Source organism: Tauraco erythrolophus, chromosome 4 (genome assembly GCF_009769465.1).
Source record: "Tauraco erythrolophus isolate bTauEry1 chromosome 4, bTauEry1.pri, whole genome shotgun sequence".
In the NCBI taxonomy this organism is placed as follows: domain Eukaryota; kingdom Metazoa; phylum Chordata; class Aves; order Musophagiformes; family Musophagidae; genus Tauraco; species Tauraco erythrolophus.
This window is the reverse complement of record NC_141468.1, coordinates 46933621-46953713: the sequence shown is the minus strand read 5'-3', so window position 1 is coordinate 46953713 and position 20093 is coordinate 46933621. Positions and strand designations below refer to the sequence as shown.

At 39.4% G+C, this 20093-nt stretch overlaps 1 protein-coding gene across 1 annotated transcript in view; it reads right to left on the bottom strand.

Annotated features, from left to right (window-relative positions):
* ACSS3 (acyl-CoA synthetase short chain family member 3) overlaps window positions 1-20093 on the bottom strand; it is a 93146-nt gene that overhangs the window by 64027 nt on the left and 9026 nt on the right. Inside the window, exons 3-7 of the mRNA XM_086610363.1 lie at window positions 10665-10853; window positions 5732-5866; window positions 5310-5450; window positions 2870-2950; window positions 2690-2785 (exon numbers count right to left, since the gene is read on the bottom strand). Coding sequence (XP_086466489.1) covers window positions 2690-2785; window positions 2870-2950; window positions 5310-5450; window positions 5732-5866; window positions 10665-10853 — 642 coding nt within the window. The remainder of the gene's footprint in view (window positions 1-2689; window positions 2786-2869; window positions 2951-5309; window positions 5451-5731; window positions 5867-10664; window positions 10854-20093) is intronic.

Below are 20093 nucleotides of genomic sequence, written 5' to 3'. Positions count from 1 at the left end.
CTAAACAGAGTCCCATGCTCAATACATGTAGAGGAGAGGAGTGCACACACTTACTCAGGCAGCCACCCAGACAGCCAGTTACAGTTCCCATTACCTGCCATGGCAGAGTAGACCAAGGGGGTGTTCCTGCATGTTGTTTCATGGGAGTCCTCTGGGGGTTGCAGGCATGTAGATGCATGCAGGACTGTAGGCATGCTTTTCCCTGGACTTTTCTCCTGGACTGTTGGTCCTGAGACTAAGGGCATGAATGTCCTTACCAGCAGTGGGCTTGGCAGAGTGCTCTTCCCTCCCCTGACAATCCGTTCAAGATCTCTGTAGTAGTGGCATATACACTGTGCCATCTCTGAAGCATGGTTTTGCCACTCCATCAAGAACATGGTCCTCATGTACTTGAATGAATGCAGTGCTGCTCATCAGTCCTCTCTCACCTGGCAGCAGGCTTGACATTAGCAACAGGGTGGTGCATGTGCTGCAGAAACTTTTGGGCCTTTCAAGTACATGCTGTCAAGCTCCAGGTTGCCCCCTGCTCAATATTCTGAAAGGCCAATGCAACGGCTGTCACTATTGCAAAAAGCAGCAGTAGGAAAGGAGGAATCATTTTAATAATGTTATAAGAAAGATGTTGTTCATAAAGGAGGAACAGCAAAAGAAATAGGGCTGGTGGAGTGGATAGAAGCCAAAGTCTGGAAGAAATAAAGGAGCAGATGAAAGTCAGAACAAGCAGACATTTGGCAATCATTAGCAAATACGAAGTCGTAGCATTTGGCCCTTCTGCGTAGCATGAGAAGTATTCAGAATAACATGGAAGCTCTTGACAGTTTTAAAGCTTTCTGTTGGCACGCATACTTTTCATTTGCTCTGGAGAACTTCACGGCAGTGCAGTCCCAATCATTGGATCCTGCCCTTTTATCTCAAGGGGCAAAGCTTCTGTCTTAGCTTTCTCTGTAAACATGTCCTTCATATGTCTAAAACCACACTGTGAACCAAGTCAATAAGCAAGGACAATTTGAGAACTTCTTTCAGAACTGCACTACTGCTGTGACTTGAAATATCATGTAGACACACCCCTAATGACCATTGCTTTTCTGGACTTGAGGATACTTGATCTGCTTCAAGATGCATCTTCTGCTTGTAGGAATCTTGCTTATAAGTTTATAGTATGAACTTAAAGTAGTAAAGTATACTCTTAATTTCCAAAACAGGATGCAGGAAGGCATAATCAGTTCTGTACTATTTGATGCAGTGGCACCAAAACAATTTTGGAGGCAACTTCACCTGACTACAACTGTCCATGCTTCCTCAGTATCCCTAGGACTCAGAAACATATTTACTCAAAATTCAAGCACAAACTCAGAACCAAAGGATTGTTCTGATAAAGCTTGTTCCTGAAAACAGTAACAATCCATTTCTGTTCTAGTATGGTCATTTTCACTTGCACGGTGTATTAGCAGGAAGATGGAGAAAGTTCAATCATAACATACATATGCTTATGCAGAATTTCCACACTTACAATGGTCTGTAAGCCAGTACGTTTCCACCATGTCATGCTGACTCCTCTGCTCCACAACCACGGAATACAATGGTGCTCTAACAACTGCTATATTCACAATGTCGTCAAAGCTTGTTTCATATGCTCTTTCCTGCCCTCAGCATCCAGTACATTCACTATACTTTTGTAGTTCCCGTATCCTCTGCCATGAGTTACCATTAGATTTCCTTCAATGGTTCACAAGTTTCGAATTACCACTACAAATCAACAGAGGTAATAAGCATGCCATGATGGCAGAACTAAAACAACTTCTGCCTCTAGGACTGTTGAAAAAGATAAAACAATCACTAGGCAAGTTTTACTCTGCACAGTGTTGGAGAAGCTGGGATATATCCCGAATTCCTAATGTCAAGTGAATGCAGACAATCAAGTCTCACCACGCTTAAAAGCTAACAATGTTGGTGCTTTTACATAAAATGCCTTTCATTATCGCTGGTGGATACTGGATTCACTCCCTGAAGAAAAAAAAGATGGTTCAAGCAACACTGTATATTCTTGTCTGGCAGTTGGAGAATCAACAATAGCTTCTGAAAAAATAATAGTGTAAGGCAGTATGATTGCTTTTTTGAGCATTAAAGTTAGGATGCAGCAGGCCACTCTAATTGGACTAGTCTCCTCCCCACACCACTGAGTTTCATCACCAAGGAGAAGATGCAAGCCCTGAATGTCATCTGAGTCTTGGCCCCAGTTGCCTTGAGTGGTAGGGCGAGGAAAGAAGAGACAAGTCTCCTTAAGAGTTCTGGCTCCAACTATAGAGCTCTCAATTGCCTCCAACTCTGATCCAGTAAGAATTCGCCATCTCCAGACATGCAAAACACAACATTCCCTCCTGGATCTTCTAAACGGCCTGTGGCTGAAAACTCAGCAACACAGGTACACTCCACCATGTGACATTTTGAAGTCGGTTGTTTCGAAGTTCCTTGCCCTGCTGACCATCACCAGTGATACAGACAAAGTAGACAAGTTTGAAGGACAGGGAAGTAAGTTTTCCTTAAGAATTACTGTAACAGACAGGAGAGTACAAACACAGAAGACATACACACAATTTAAATATATATGGCATGAAGAACACACAAGCATAAACAGGATCATCAATATCATCAACTGGAGGAGATGCTGCCTTTTCAGAATGGATCATACCTCATATAAAACTGTAGTATTCCCATGAAGGAGAGGCCCATAGCAAATGTAGGAATGACCAACAACCCAGCCTAAATCAGAAGCTGCCCACCACACCTAAAATGAAATAAAAACATAAATACAGTGGAGAGTTTTTAAGAGGAGTTCAAAAAAATTCACATGACATTTAAACAGAATTACCTCACCAGGTTTGAGTCCATATACAGCCGACATCGTCCAGTTCAGCATAACTGCATAGCCACCTGTTGGTCTGACAACACCCTAAATGAGAAAATTTGAATATTTAAGATCATTTGAAGGATGCAATCATATTCCTATCTTCAGTGAAATTTTGGTTTTCTAGCAACAATAGACTTAAACGTTGTCTACTTTCAATACTTCTCACTTCAGAAAAGGATCCATCCTGACTAGTACATGCTTGTGCTAGCATTCCCACTGAAGAAGTAATTTTGAAAAACAAACAAATAAACAAACATACAATAAAACAAACAAACACTGAAACCTCAAGCCCTAGATGACAATAGTTATCAGAAGATGACTAATAAAGACTGAAGTTCTCTCACTAAAATCAGAAATACAAATATTTAGTCAACATATGAGAATAAAAAGATAAGAGATTGAGTATTTACCTCACTTAAACTGTGGCCATCTAAATGCTAGGAATGTTTTAAATTCATTGTCTAGTCTCTGTATCATCACTGGAAAAGAGGAGCACTTGTGGAGTAGTCAATCTTTAAAATAACCGGGGTGAATTAGTCCCTGAAATGTACCCCTCCTTCTGCACTGACTCTTTTTAAAGATATCAGAGTATTGACTTAAACCAGATGTCTATTTCTGAAAGGTTTAATATCTAGCCTGAAGTACACATACAAATACAAAATGAAGAACATCCCAACCTTAGTCTAAAAAAGGGATTGAAAGTTAGAACGAGAGAGTATCAATAGCATCGTGCACCTTGGTAAGCCAAAAACTGTCTCCGGAACACCATTAATAGGAAAAATTTTGAAATATTTTAGGAAAAATTTTGAAATATTTTATAATATTTGTATGTTTAGTAGACATTTCATCATCTTCTAGTACACTATTTCTGGAAGAAAAAATTCAGTAAAATATGTCCTGAACAAAAATTCAGGTGAGATTCATCTGACCAAACAGACGTTTACAGTGCAGACACTACAACACAGCTATCGGTCTGTGCTAGGTACGATACAGTCTCTTTATGCAGTCAGTGAAATGAAACGGGCACTTTCAGGCCTCATCCAAGAAATGAGGGGCTGTAGAGACATACTAACTCACTAAAATGGAGATTGCCACAGCAGAGAATGGTTAACTAACACTTCAAGAATTCCAAAAAGCAGATTGCCTTTGAGAGTCTCTGCTTCTTAGTCCCTGCTCTGAGATTAACAAAAGTTATGTTACGAAGGTCAAAACCGAATAATTTCACTTGCATGATCACTTACAAGTAAATTCCTTAAATGAACAAAAAAGTTGTTCTATAGCTTAGTGCTAGCTGGCAATTTTCCTCTTATAAGGGTGATTCATTTATCTAACTGTCTGTATTTTCTCTGGAGAGCCAACACAGTGAAGTAAACTTCTGAGAACTTTTATCTCTGAGATACTATACAGTCAAGGAAAACACCTGTTGTAACAAAGGATTTTATCTTGGACCTTTTAACAATATAATTAAATAATTCGAGATATGCATGTTGCTTTAAAGAGCCCACATTCAAGGCAAAAGGAGAAGATATCTTTCTTAGCAAAACTCATGTTAGTTTTCCCTTACTTCTCCACTGATTCTGGACTTTATAGGCCACATTATCAAATAATTTTCTAGTAGCAGTCTAAGCACTGCCATATTCTGGGATGTGTGACAGTGTCTCTGAATTTGTGGTGGTAAGACCACCAACAGATAATAATATTCAGCTTGTCTTCTAAACTTTAAAAGAGAATTGTAAGTAACAAACAAATACTCAAGTGTTTGCTTTTAAAATAAGATCTTTTAAAAAAACTAATCGACATTTGAAAGCAAACATTTTCAAAGAATGTCCTATGTTAGTTTTGACTTACTTAGTCTAAACTTTCATTTTCATGGAAATTATGTGCTCAGAACTGTTCAGTAACACAAGGCTTCAGAACATGTTTAATTCCATTTAATCTATGATGTCATTTGCTACATTTTATCTACAGGAAGATTAGCTAATATGTAAATAATGAATAAGCAAAGACTATTCAGCAGTAAATGCTATTACACAATTGATACATTAACTAATCTTGCCATTAAGTGACTATACTACGCTTATCTCAGTGAAAATACAGAAGATATTGATGGATAAAAGACATTCTGCTGTCCTCAAAAGTTTATACTGTACAAACATTTTGAAGTAAACATAGTTTATCTTTATATTACTAATATTCAAATTTAAAAAACATGATTTATTCCAAGACACTGATTTTAAAATAGTGAAATGTGAATAAAAGAGATTAAACCATATCTAGCAATGTTTATAATTTATAGCACTGAGCTTTGGCAAACATTTTCAACCTTTTTAATTAAATATTTTCTCAAGTGGACCTGCAAATAGGTTGGTCACAGACACTTAGACTACAGATAGTCCTTTACCTTGGGCAAGCCTGTTGTTCCAGATGTATATAGAATATAAAGTGGATGATCTGAGGGAACAGAGACACATTTATAACACTGTGCTTTTGCAAGCTCTTCTTCCCAATCAAGATCCCGACCTGAGGCAAGAGGAACATGGCCCTGTCCATTGAAAAACAGAAAAGCATTGAAAGAAAAACAGATGGAATAAATGGAAGTGGGTAAAAAAAAAAATGTACCGTTCAATTTTCTGTACAGTAATCTCTCTGCTGCATTAGTTCTATTTACTATTTAAATATCAATAATATAATGTTACCCCATAAAATTAAAAAAAAAAAAAATACAACAGATAGACCAAAAATTTTACTTGTAAAAGAAGAAAGGCACGTGCACTACATACACATCTAACAGTTCACATAAAGGCACAACAACTGTACACCCACCAAATTAGGTCGCATGTAAATGAGAACTTTATCAGGTTTGCTCTGTACCCTTGCCAGTGCTCCTTCTAGGAGGGATATGTATTCCACTTTCCTTTTCGGTTCTACTCCAAAACTTGCTGTTACAATAAGTTTGGGCTAAAATAAAGAAGTCAGATTGTTAATACGTATATTTGCAAGATATTTTATACATGTAACCTAATAGCATGCTTCCCATGAAATTCTTTGATTAATGACACTCGATATATAAAATCTATCTTCACATAATTAGAAACAGGGGTTTAGATCAGTTTTAGAAGAAAATTAAGTTTGTGTGATCTTGTTGTCCAGACATCTGTTTTTTGTTCAGGAGCACACTAATTACACTGACACTCTTACCCATTGTCAACCAAATTTGTGTAAGAAATCAACAGCATTAAGTTCTTGTAAGTAGCACAAAAATTAATGAAGAGGCACAAAAATTAATGAAGGGAGAGAAAAACCCATCTCCATCTTACTCTCCATTACAGAAAAGTGGTAAAGTGATGTCAACAATTATCTGTACTGTTTAGCCTGCTTTCTAATTATCTGCCTGCACCCAATAGCATATTTCAAAAGTAGCTATAGCACTTTGCTGGCTCTTTTCCAGCCTGCAACTACATGGCACAGGAATAAAAAGAGGGGAAAGGGGAAAAAGAAGGCAAATGAGATGACAGGAAACTAGAAATGCAGGAAGAGAAAAAGCTAAACTCATAAGTCACGAGTGAAGTAAAGATAGAGTCTTTCAAGTGACGATTGCAGGATTCAGGATGCAAAACAACTGAAAAATCAGATTTCTGCAGTTCCGTAGGATTCTTTTAGAATAATTAGAATAATTTCTATTCCCAAATGTGCATTTAACATCTTTGTCATTAAAGTAACCTCAGGTTTTATGTAAGATTTCCTAAGTCAACAAACCTGTATACAAACTATTTTGACTTAGGTCCCAAGATCAGTATTTTTATTTCTTGTATTTCAGGAAACAAAAGGCAGCACCAAAGAAACTACGTGTTAGAACACTTTTTAATTGGAGAAGAATGAGTTTGCTAATTGTATGTATTAGCATAAATCTCATTAAGTAGGTACAAACCACAATGCCACAGTTAAGGCTGCATTAAATTCAGCACAGAAAGCACAGATTAAACTGTTTTCTTGTACAACAATAATATGTTTCATGGCCAAATCTGCCATTCAAGGAAGTTTGCTAATTATTTTGTATTCAAAATAAAGATTTCAGATGAGTTTTAAAATTTCAGCATTTGTCATCTTTCTTTTTTGGGATGCAGTGATTTGAATGAAATATGATACAATACAATGCAGTTAAACTGAAAATTCATCTGGAGGCTACCCTGAAATTAGACTGTAATTAATGTAAAATATTAACATAGTTCTATTCAATTGTTAAGATGAAAGACTATTGCCAACACCAGGTTTATAGTCATTTGTAAATAGTGTCACCTCTGCTAATCAACTGCTTTGTATGCAGTAACGAAGTCTAAAAATAACCAATACTAAATTGGCTAAAGTGATGTATTTCCCAAGCAAGGGTTGCTACTTGGAAGCATCATGGATCATTCTATGCAAATCAAAGGTCCATTACTGGCTTTAACTGCTGTTTTCTAGTGTTTTACCTCTCTGACTACTGACATTACTTCCCCTTCATCTCTGCTGCCATATTGCTTTTATACACCGATTTCCCACCTCTTCTGTGGTTCCATGTAGTCCTGTACGATAAGATTACATAGAAATATAACTAGTTTGAAGGAAAACCAGGAAAGTTCAAAGGTTTGCTGGAGAAAGAATGCCAGTGACAGTGAGCTGTAGAAAAAAAAAAAAAGAAAAAAAACAAACAAACAAGACAAAGAAGTAGAAATGAGATACAGCAAGGCCCAGCAGTACCAGACCAACAATTTTATTCTGTTGTAAAGACTTCTCCTACAAATGTTTCTATAGTCTCTAATAGCATACAAGGCAAAGTTAAGAAAAAGCAATAAATACATTTTATAGGGCCAGATAATAAAGCTGCAAAAAGCCCAAACTGAAAACTGACTAGCTCTGGGACACAAAACCTCAGAAGTGTCATGAAGATGTTTACTGAGATCCAGCACTCAGGTCCTCGTTATTCAACACATAAAGCATAAAGCTCTTTCCTCTTCATGCCCCAGCCACACATCTGATCACAAGCCTACATTCAAACTTACGGCACTTTTGTTGTGCCCCATTCCTTCTTAAAAAAAGTGACATGCATTTTACAGAAATCCAGTGCTTATGTAGTCATTATACAGCTCTGCTGCAGCTGCTGGCGCTGCACTGGCTTTGTGGTTAGATGATCCATGTCAGACTGCCATGCACGCCAGGTTCTGCCAGATATTATACAGTGCTCTAAAGAAAGAGACACGAATTATACCCATACAAGTAGCTAAAATTAAAACACAAGATAGTGCCTTGTAATCTACAATACATATTGAAAAACAAACTGTGCTTCAAGACAAGAAAAGACCAGACTGCAACTATTACAAGGCAATTGTGCATCTTCAGTATGGGCAGCGGAGCTTGCTAAGAGGGTAGATTTAGTCTAGATATTTTATGATAAGAGCGGTGAAACACTGGAAGAGGTTGCCCAGAGAGGCGGTAGATACCCCATCCCTGGAAAAATTCAAGGTCAGGTTGGACAGGGCTCTGAGCACCCTGATTTAGTTGAAGATGTCCCCGCTCATTGCAGAGGGAGTTGGGATAGATGACATTTAGAAGTCCCTTGCAACCAAAACAATTTTATGATTCTACAAAAGTATCTACTGTTTTGATATTGCAAACTATATATTCCCAGATTCAGGTGAAAGGAAAGATGACAAGAAATGCCTCTTCTCATGCCCTGTATCTCTTCATTGCAATTTACCACAGAACGCCCATAACTGCCAATACCTGACAAGAGTAGAAATTATCAGCTGCAGGACTTTGCAGCATTCCCAGACCTATTTAAAATTCAAGATAAATTACAGTAAGCTGGTAAAGTGTATGTACCTTTTCATAGTCACTAGAAAGTACTTGTTATTTCTTTCACTTAGATCTTCCAATAAAATGTGAAGTTGACCTTTCTTCCACAAGAGCATCTCACAGCCAGCTTTCTATCACACATCTTTAACTCTTTCTAATTAATTTTACCAACATTAGGTCCTCTACTGCATCATCTAAATCAATTCACAAAAAAAGCCTAATAGAAAGGTTAGTGGTTTTTGAGACTGCTTCAATTAACTTCTGAGTTCATCAGAATACCATCTACCACAGCTACTTATATACATATCTTAAAGATAATCTCAGTAGCATGCAATTCATTTATCAAGAAAGCTTTACTGTGTTGCAAAATTGGGGCATGTTTTGATATTTAGATTGAGGATGTGCCTCTACTCTTTACTTGCACTTTCATTACACATCAGACGCACCCAAAATCATCCACAATATTTAGATCTGCCTTTTAAAGAAACAAAAAGGCAATGTAAATTAGGATTTAATCCATAGCCTGCAGTTGGCAATTCTATAGGTAACCCTTTGAAAGACAGGCTTTGTGACCGTGGGTGAACCACTTAAACTTTCTGTTTTCTTTTTAATGCATGAAGCAAGAATTACGATCACTGTGCTGTCTCCTTTTGTTCCTCAGAGAAAATCTATTGGGATTAATTAGTTAATATTTGCAAAATACTTTAAAATAAACATGCTAGATGGTTTATATTGTAATGAATATAAGCAATCTTTATTTTAAAAGTTTATCGTGTTTTTCCCTAATTCTACGAGCTAAGTGGGGGAGTAAGAGAAAAGACAGGGAAAACTATGGAGCTGTTATTAGCCTTCCCCCAGCTTTTTATTCACAATTCCAACAAACAATTTCAGCCTGGTTTTTAACTTTGTTAAAACATCAAGGCAGGGAGAGGGGATTAATTCAACTTTCTATTTATAGATATTCATAAAATTCAAGCTTTGGTGACCTGAAAAGTATTTCTGTACACAAAAAAACAAAGTTAAAGTTCCACAAATCCTGCAGACTTTACCCTGCATAATGTTTTGGCTTGTACACCTAATCAACGTGATTCAGTGACAGATGGCCACCACGGATGATCTGAATGATCCAGGCGACTGATCAAAACGACAAAGACTTTTGTCTTGTTCATTGGTAGGAAACAAGAACAGAAACTTCCAGTACAAAAATTGTTAGCTGGTTTGAAACTACAAGCTACGCAAGCTACTAATATGCACATATAAGATACTAAGTAGATTATTAAAGTACTATTTGCATTTTTACTCACAAAGACTTATATAATGCTTCATAAACAAGCTCAACTTGTGCCGAACTTGGACGTCTTTAAAGCATTCACCTCTATTATGTTCTCTGCAGAATTAAGCAACTGGTTCCCTAGCTGCTTTCATTCACGCAGAAATTAGATGAAGTAGATTTATAGCTGAAAAATCGTACTATCTAATATGTCTGAACATCAAGTAAACCAATGAAGACATTTAGGATTTGCAGTACTTTCCTCATACACTTGAGGAAAATGCTGGGCAAAAAGCCAATTTTAAGGCAATGCTTTGTAGAAAAAGATTGACAAATGGGAGAAGAAAGAACGCTCTAAACAGACAGCAGCATGTTAAACTCAGGCTTTTTAAAAGAGGTCAAAATCTGTATCTCATTGTCTGTTACAAAAGTATCACCCTCAGCACAGATGTAGCACTTTGTTCATATTGCAGTGTTAGGTATTACAAACAAATGGAGTCTGCACCCCACACAAAGAGAAATGTTGTTATCCTCTCTAGAAAAAAAAAAAAAAAAAAAAAAAAAAAAAAAAAAAAAAAAACAAGCAGGTTTTTGACGTTTTGACTTATACAAGTACTTAATACAATGGTGTTTGTTCTTCCAAATACCTATTACCTTTGCATGATCAATGCGAACAGAAAGCTCTTTAGACGCAAATCCACCAAAAATCAGGCTGTGGATGGCTCCTATTCTTGCACAAGCCAGCATACAGTACACTGTCTGTGGAATCATGGGCATGTAGATGACCACACGATCTCCTTTCTTCACACCATGTCTGACCATGACATCAGCTAACTTGGAGACCTGTACTGACAAAACATTAACAACATATTTAAAGTTTCTCCAGATCTGCTGTTGCCCCATAAGAACAACTTGCACACAATCAACAGACACAGAACATTAAGGAGACAAGACAGTACGATAAGAAAATCTGATGGACGCAATCCAGCTTCAATAAATTTAGGGCAATTTTGTTTTCACGAAAAACATTGTAATACATTATGCATTCTTCTTTTGGAAAATGAGAATAGACTGAAGCTAATTATTTTGCATATTAGAGAAAAAAAAAACAATAGCAATGTTTTGAAAAATTTTAAATGACACTCTAACTACTCATTCTTTCCTCCAGATAACTGCTTATATTTGTCAATTTTAGCTTTTAAGCTAAAATTGGATGTAAATAGGCATTTCATAACTCAAATTCTGCCCCAACTAGCTAAGCTTTAAACACAAATTAATATGTAGCAATATTTTCTCTACTACAGTGTTGTAAACTTCTCAGAATCTGAGACAAGAAATTTTATACCCTGAACCAAATGTAAACTCAAATTCAGAGAAACATGATTTAGATTTAAGAAGTCATTTTTCCTCTCATTTTCAGATTTTCATTTCTGGTGTGCAGAAGCCTGAAGACAGGCCGTATGACAGCAAAGGACTGGAACTCAGGAAAAGTGACAGATCAGCAGCAATGTCAACCATCTGTATCACCATAGATTTCATAGATTTCATAGATTTCTAGGTTGGAAAAGACCTTAGAGATCATCGAGTCCAACCATCCCTAATCCCCATTAAACCATATCCTCAAGTAGCTCATCCACCCTATTCTTAAACACATCCAGGGATGGGGACTCAACCACCTCCCTGGGCAGCTTATTCCAGTGGCTGACAACCCTTTCAGAGAAGAAATACTTCCTAACATCCAACCTGAATCTCCCCTGACTAAGCTTATGCCCATTTCCTCTTGTTCTATCACCCGTCACTAATGTAAAGAGCCCTTCCCCTAACTCCCCACCGTCTTTTCTCAAGTATTTATAGGCCGTAATCAGGTCTCCCCTCAGCCTCCTCTTCTCCAGGCTAAACAGCCCCAACTCCCTCAGCCGCTCCTCATAAGTTTTATTTTCCAGCCCCTTGACCAGTTTAGTTGCCCTTCTTTGGACTCGCTCCAGGAGCTCAATATCTCTCTTAAAGCGAGGGGCCCAAAACTGGACACAATATTCCAGGTGCGGCCTCACCAGTGCCGAGTACAGGGGCAGGATCACTTCCCTGCTCCTGCTGGTCACACTATTCTTGATACACGCCAGTATCCCATTGGCCTTTTTGGCCACCTGGGCACACTGCTGGCTCATATCAAGCCGGTAGTCAACCAACACCCCCAGGTCCTTCTCCGCCAGGCAGCTCTCCAGCCACTCCTCCCCAAGCCTATAGCGATGCTTGGGGTTTTTATACCCCAAGTGAAGGACTCTGCACTTGGCCTTATTAAAGCTCATGCCATTGGCCTCAGCCCAATGATCCAGTCTGTTCAAATCCCTCTGAAGAGCCTCCCTACCCTCGAGCAGATCGACACAGCCTCCCAGCTTGGTGTCGTCCGCAAATTTACTGAGGGTACATTCAATCCCCTCATCGAGGTCATTGATAAAGATGTTAAACAGAACTGGACCCAGCACTGAGCCCTGGGGAACCCCACTGGTGACCGGCCTCCAGCCGGATTTAGCCCCATTTACCACCACTCTTTGGGCCCGGCCATCCAGCCAGTTTTTAACCCAAAGGAGGGTGTACCTATCCAGGCCAGCAGTTACCAGTTTCTCCACCAGAACACTATGAGAAACTGTATCAAAGGCTTTACTGAGGTCCAGGAAAACTACATCCACAGCCCTTCCCTCATCAACCAGGCGGGTCACCCTGTCATAGAAGGTGATCAGGTTTGATTGGCAAGACCTGCCTTTCATAAACCCATGTTGACTGGGCCTGATCACCCGGTTAACCTGTATGTGCTCATTAATAGCACTCAAGATAACCTGTTCCATGACTTTGCCCGTCACCGAGGTCAGACTGACAGGCCTGTAGTTCCCCGGATCCTCCTTCCGCCCTTTTTTGTAAATGGGGGTAACATCCGCCAGCCTCCAGTCCAGCGGAACTTCCCCAGTGAGCCAAGACTGCCCAAAGATAATGGACAGGGGTTTGGCAATGACATCCGCCAGCTCTCTCAGGACTCTCGGGTGGATACCATCAGGCCCCATAGACTTGTGGGCATCCAGCCGAAGGAGCAGATCCTTGACCCGTTCCTCTTGGATCACAGGAGCTTCGATCTGCTCTCCCTCCCTGCACTCAGACACCGAAGGCCAGCTCACCTGGGAACTGCTGACCTTATTATTAAAGACTGAGGCAAAGAAGGCATTAAGGACCTCAGCCTTGTCTTCATCCCTAGTGACTAACGTACCCCCTGAGTCCAGTAGGGGCTGGAGGTGATCTTTAGCCCTCCTTTTGTTATTAATATATTTATAGAAAGACTTTTTGTTGTCCCTTACGGAGCAGGCTAGTCTAAGTTCCAATTGGGCTTTTGCCTCCCTGATTATCTCCCTACATGCCCTAACTTCCTCCCTGTATTGATTCCTGGATGCCTGCCCATTCTTCCAAGACTTGTAGACATCCCTTTTTCTTTTAAGATGTTCCCAAATCTCCTTTGTTATCCAAGCTGGTTTTCTACCCCGGTGGCTCGACTTCCGGCACACAGGAACAGCTCGCTCCTGTGCCTCCAGAATTTCCTTTTTGAATAGTAACCATCCCTCCTGCGCCCCCTTACCCTTGAGAGCTGTCTCCCATTGGACTTTGTTAACCAGACTTCTAAACAGCCCAAAGTCAGCTCTCCCAAAGTCCAGCTTGGCCGTTTTAGTGTTCCCCCTCCTAACTTCCCCTAGAATTGAGAATTCTATTATCTCGTGGTCACTAAGCCCCAGGCGTCCTCCAACCTTCACATCTCCCACAAGACCTTCTCTGTTCACAAACAGCAGGTCTAGGGGAGCTCCTTCTCTAGTCGGTTCACTAACCAGTTGCGAGAGGAAGTTGTCCTCCACACTCTGCAGGAACCGCCTAGACTGTTTCCTGACTGCCATGTTATACTTCCAACAGACATCAGGCAGGTTAAAGTCACCCATAAGGACAAGGGCTAGTGAGCGCGAGACTTCCCCCAGTTGTTTAAAGAATAGCTCATCAGTCTCACTGTCCTGATAGGGTGGCCTGTAGCAGATACCCACTGCAATATCCGCCTTCATAGGCCCCTCTTTGATTTTCACCCACAGACATTCTACTAGGTCATCCCCAACATTTAACTCTAAACAGTTTAGATCTTCCCTTACATACAGGGCATGAGAACATATTTATTACCTTGACAGTGTATAGCATTCTGTCACAAAACTAGTTTTTAATATTTCATTAGTACACCAGAACAGACAATTTACCACATAGTTAAGTTCTTTTAGAGTGAGCACGAGAGCCTATGACAAGCACTGTGCACTTGTCCCAATCTGCTTGTTGCGGCATGGAGATGTGGTATCTTCTGAAGGAAAAGAAAATTACTAATTCCCCAAGAGTAACTCAATGAACTCAGTTGTCAGAGGTTTCTCAAGTTCTAGAGGCTGACAGTTGTGTAACATTCTGTACCTAAACCTGCTCTCTGTGTTCATATTTTTCAATGAGACATCAGTGTGTAAGGGCGTACAAGTAATACAGGTGAAGCTGCATGTAACTGTGCAAAACATAGGCTACTAGGTCAACAGGAAAAATCGTAGACTAAGAAGAAACAAAGCAGACTAGTAAGATACTAGGAAACAAGATGGAAGTAGAAATATCCCAGGAAGCTGTGAACTAGAATACTCCACAAGCATGTTTACATGCCAGTCAGATGTAACAAGAACAGGAGTTTTGCTTACAATAGTTTTACATTAGTGATAAGACTAAAAAGTTGAATTCTCTAGGAAGTTCTTGGGTTATCTGAAGATATATAAATCTAAGTTCAGAACAAAGGTGTTGCTCTGTCTTACAGGGGAACTCTTCTTACCTAAAGTAGTAAAACTCTTCTTTAAGAGGTTGCCATTCACTAGAAAATACTACAATAAACATAAGAAATTTAAACATTCTAATTTCTTTCACTATCAATGTAACATGAATCTTCTCATATATTAATTCCTCACATCTTACCTGTACTGCATTTTTCGTTATTTATTCATTATATCACATGGAAAAAGTTTCAAGTAAAATTCAGTCTCACAAAAGACTTTCCTTCAGGTACTATCAGACTAGAGAGAAAGGAAAGGGGAAACAAACTCCTGAGAGCAGCAGGGGGATGTTGCCTATAGAACAGAAAATTCACAAGCTTCTGAAGCAGTTAAGAGATGTTTTCAGTGACCCAGCAAATAATGCAAGCAATGGGAGCAGTCTAGGCCAATAATTGTGCAAGTAGGACAGGAAGGAAGGACCTCCTTTTTCAAGGATGAGCTAGTCAGTAGGGTAGATTTTCTTTGAAATCTTTTACTTTCATTTATATTATTCATCAAATCTGAGTTTTATCTATATAAAGAGTTACCTTATTCCAGTTTAATATTTCGAATTCTAGTACCACTGTTACTTTCTGAGATTTGTAGGCATTAGGCTCTTTCTTTTATGGTCATATTCAAGAAAACTTGAGGCAATTGCATCCAATCCTAAAGCCTATCCAATACAGGTACTGAAGAGGATAATACAGCTTTACTCACTGTTACTCACTTCAGTGGAAACACATGTTCAGACTTTCAGCAACCTGAGACAGTAACACCCAGAAGCTCCAGGTGCATCTGACCTGTATTTGCATTAAACACACAGCTCATCCACAATCAAACTATGCATATTTCTACACTTCTGCCTGAGGATTTAAGAAAATGGAAACACAGAAGCCCCAAGCATGCATGCTTGCATCAGAAAATAACAGCATAGCTTCCATTTTTTATAAACATTGAATAAATCCCTGCTGTTATTTTCAGCCACAGGAGAGAATATATTTATAAGGCAAAGTCATCACCCTACCAAGCTGAAAACTCACACAAACTAAGGTATGTACATGATTTATTGGCAACATACCTCTTATTTAAATGTTACCGATCATCAAAATAAAATATCTTTAATTCTAGATCTATTAATACCTATCAATACTCTATGAAACGGACATATTTTATCAAAACCCAACAAAAATCAACAAGGCCTGGACACGTACACAACTAGAATTTATTGCCATACCACCAGCATTTACAGTCATCTCTAGATAGGATTGGTGAAAATAATTTTAAGTAAGGATAACAACTTTATTTCCAAAGGTAAATCCCTTTTCTACACTTCCTGCTGTGAAAACATTACAACTCGTTGTAACGCAGAGCTAGTATCACCTTATCTCAAAGACTTAAGAAAACCAATCCTTGTGAGACTCTCAAGTAGAGTGTTGACAAGAAGGCCAGAGGCAATGAAAACAATATTTAAGGACTAATTTTATAGTCACTGTAAGTGTGGATAGTAGGCAATAAGCAGTTAAACACAATGGATGAGTAGTATTATTCATTATTATTATTTTATAATTATTGATGATGATGAAAAATGCAATGTTTGCCTGCTAAAGGAAAAAGGTATCATTTAAAGATTGTAATTAATAATTTTGTAATAGAAGACTCCCAGTGCCTGTATACAAGCTATGCAACTTTGGTACTTGGCTGTAGGAGGGAGGCAGTAAAGAGATTTGCATGTACTTAGGTCATTTTTACTGAAACCTGTCGTAGGTAAATTGTACTTAAAGCAGAACATACATGGCATGCTGCAGACAGGAACCACATATCTTCCATGCAAACCCAGTAATCACTTGCCTGCACTTAACCTCCCCACTGTAGAGAGTTTAATGTCACTGAAGACAATAACCCAATACAATACATGGGTATCTATGATTTTCCTTGCACCCTTTCCCTCATCCTTCTGACAGCCAGGAAACATTTGGACTACATAATAAAACACTGTCTCTATCTGTGACTATTTGGAAGACTTGGGAACATCATAAAGCAGATTTACTTTGCCCTTAAGATTGATGTTGGAAACCCTGAAACATCCAAGAAATCATTCTTTCGAAAAAAAGGAGGGGGAGGGAGAAGAGTGAGTAGTGACATTTCATTAAACTGTTAAAAGTCATGAAACCTTCCACTTTGTTACAGTGTGTTGTCATTTACGGTTTACATTAAGACAGCATGCTTTATCACTCAAGATTTTACAGCTGCTATTTTCCTACCAGCATGCTATTTCTCTGCTTTTCTTCAAGTTTAAGATTGCTCTATCACTTTAATATATTTGACACTTCAGTAATAAAATCACTTGAGACCAAGTGATATAATAAGAAACTCAAGCAGGCTTTCAGCTTTGAAGATCTAGGCTTAAATTACACTTCTATCAAATGCAAGCCCCCAGTGATCATGGCTGTATTTTTACCCAGCCACTAAACAAATACTACATCTGTATTAGCAGTTCTAGTTTGGAGTTTTGCAGTTCTGAAGTAAATCACCCGGCTGTCCCCAGTAGTTACAAAAAGCAGTTTTAGTACATGCCAGAAGAATTCTTAGAAGATACTGAAACAGAAATTCCACTCAAAACGCTCAAAAGAGGAATTTCAAACCTTCCTACATTGCACAATGACTGGGTCTCACCAGTGTCAAGTCCTTCAATGCAAGATAAACACAAAAGGATTCTTCAAATACCAAGAGCTCCTGAAACACCCTGAAGTGCATCTCATGGTGTAAAAAGAGCCATGCCACATACACGTTCCTCTAAACCAAAGGCAGCAAGTCACCTTATGCTCTTCAGCTTTTCCACTGTCATTTTTCCAAGATTACTAAAGCAAGTACTCCTTCCTACTCCCCTCCAACCCTTCATCAGTCTCTTCACTCTTCTATTACTCTTCTTAGTTATTGTTTCCTCCTTTCCTACTGCTGTAAAAGATTCTCCAGGAGATGCAGATCTTGTTGCTAATGTCAAGCCTGCTGCCAAGTGGGAGAGGACTAACCAGTGGTGCTGTATTCATTTCAAATAGATGAAGATAACGTTCTTGATGAGGTGGCAAAACCATGCTTCAGAGGTGGCACAGAGATCTTAAACAGATCATCAGCAGAGGGGAGAGCACTCCACCAAGCCCACTGCTCATCCACAGGCATCCAAGGACATCCACGGACATCCAGTGAAACCTAAACCCTCTTTCCCAGGATCAGTAGTCCCAGCACACAGTCTAGGAAAAAGCATGGCAATGGTGCTGTACACATCTACATGCCTGCAACCTGCAGAGGACTCCCATGAAACAATAGACAGGAATATCTCCTTGGCCTACTCTCTGCCACAGGAGGCAATGGGAACTGCAAAATCAGTGGTCCAGATGTCCACCTGAGTAAGTGCGTGCACTCCTTTCCTGTACATGTATCGAGCATGGGACTCTGTTTAGGAGGTTTTTGGTAGAATTAGGTCACTGGTTGCAGAGCTGTGCAAAGGCAGCATGAGTCTCTGGATTGACTGTGAGAGCTGCTGTGCCTTGAGAGATGGTTCCCCAGGGGCTGTAAGCTGTGCGGAAAGTTCTGTGGAGCAACAAGCTCCATCAGAGACCACTTGCCCTATCCCAGCACTGCCTGTGTGCCAGGCATAGTCCTGGAAACTGCATAAGCTGTGGACATGGCATGCGTCGATAACACAGCCCTGCTAGGCTTCTGCACAAAACCCCAGCCACACTATCTCTTCCTCTCCTCAAATGCAGTGTATAAAGGACCTGCCTTGTGGTGGTAGTGGAGCTGGTACACTCTTCCACATAAAATAAGAATAAATACAAAACAGGATGATTTCTATTTCTTTCTCATACAGCCAGGGAGCTGCTGGATTGCAGTTAGTTGCAATAATTTCTCCTTCCTTCTTTCAGATGCCAAGAAGTTCTTTGGATTAAGAGGAAGGTGGGGAGTTTTGGGAAGGGCCATTTTCCCTCCTAGTTTGGGAGATTGGCTGTAGACTGTGTGTCTCCAAAGAGGGACTGGGATGAGACAGGAATTCTGTAATACTTACATTAAATACTTTCTGAGTGCAGAAAGTATTATTTAATGTAATACTTACATTAAATCTATGCAGCTTGGCATAGATTTAATGTTTGATCAGAAGGTAGAACACTGGAACAGGTTGCCCAGAGAGGTGGTGGATGCTCCATCCCTGGAGACGTTCAAGGCCAGGTTGGACAAGGCCCTGAGCAACCTGATCTAGTTGGAGATATCCCTGTTCCTTGCAGGGGGGTTGGACTAGATGACCTTTGAAGGTCCCTTCCAGCCCTAACCATTCTATGATTCTATGATTCTAAGGGATGACATGGCATTCACTCTGCAGATGAGATGGGTTCCAGACAACCATTTGACTCAAAAAGGAATTTCTGGTACTTGTGAAGGATAGCCCATAGTGTTCTGCACAACTCCTACAGCATCTACGTTCCCCTAAAAGGCCATTATTCAGACAACATCCACTTAAAATGGGGAGAGAAATCAAGCAGCAGTGAGACAGAGGAAGGGCCCTTCCTAAAGGAATCCACAAGTCAACAAAGCAAAGATTTGTGGGATAGCTATGTTCAAACGGTTTTAAAGTGAGCTATGGGACATTCTGTTCAAAGGATAAAACTGAAGCTAGTCTAAAGTAAAACTCACAAAGCACATACAGTGGAAATGTCAGGAGCATCAGCAGTTAATTCAGCATTGCTTTGCTTCACTCATCTGCCCAAGCTGCAACAAATTATAACTACTGTAGGCATCACTGATGTTGACGTGCTGCAGCATAACTATTTTCAGTCAGGGGAGATCAAGTTCCAGATGCTTCCGCAGACTTTTACAGTGTCATTTGGAAGTCTTTTGTGTGGAATGTGAAAAACCCAAGACACCACTCTTTGTAAATTCCTGATTAGTCTCATCCTATAAAGAATAATAATATTGATATTTCTGAAGAGCTACCCCAGTGACATCGCAGTTAAATCTTTCTAGGACATGCACTGAAGAATGCCATTTGAGATTTAAATAAGATAAGGAAAACCAGCATTAAAGAAGTCTAATACATGGTATTGTCAAGATAATGTTGCTTTACCAGACAAAGAGGATAAAAAGTTGAGTTGACAGTCTCTGTAGGATTTCCTGTCTGTATTGTAGTTTTGATTCTAAATCAACTCTTAGAAAAAATACTTTGAAATGCAAGTCACTATTT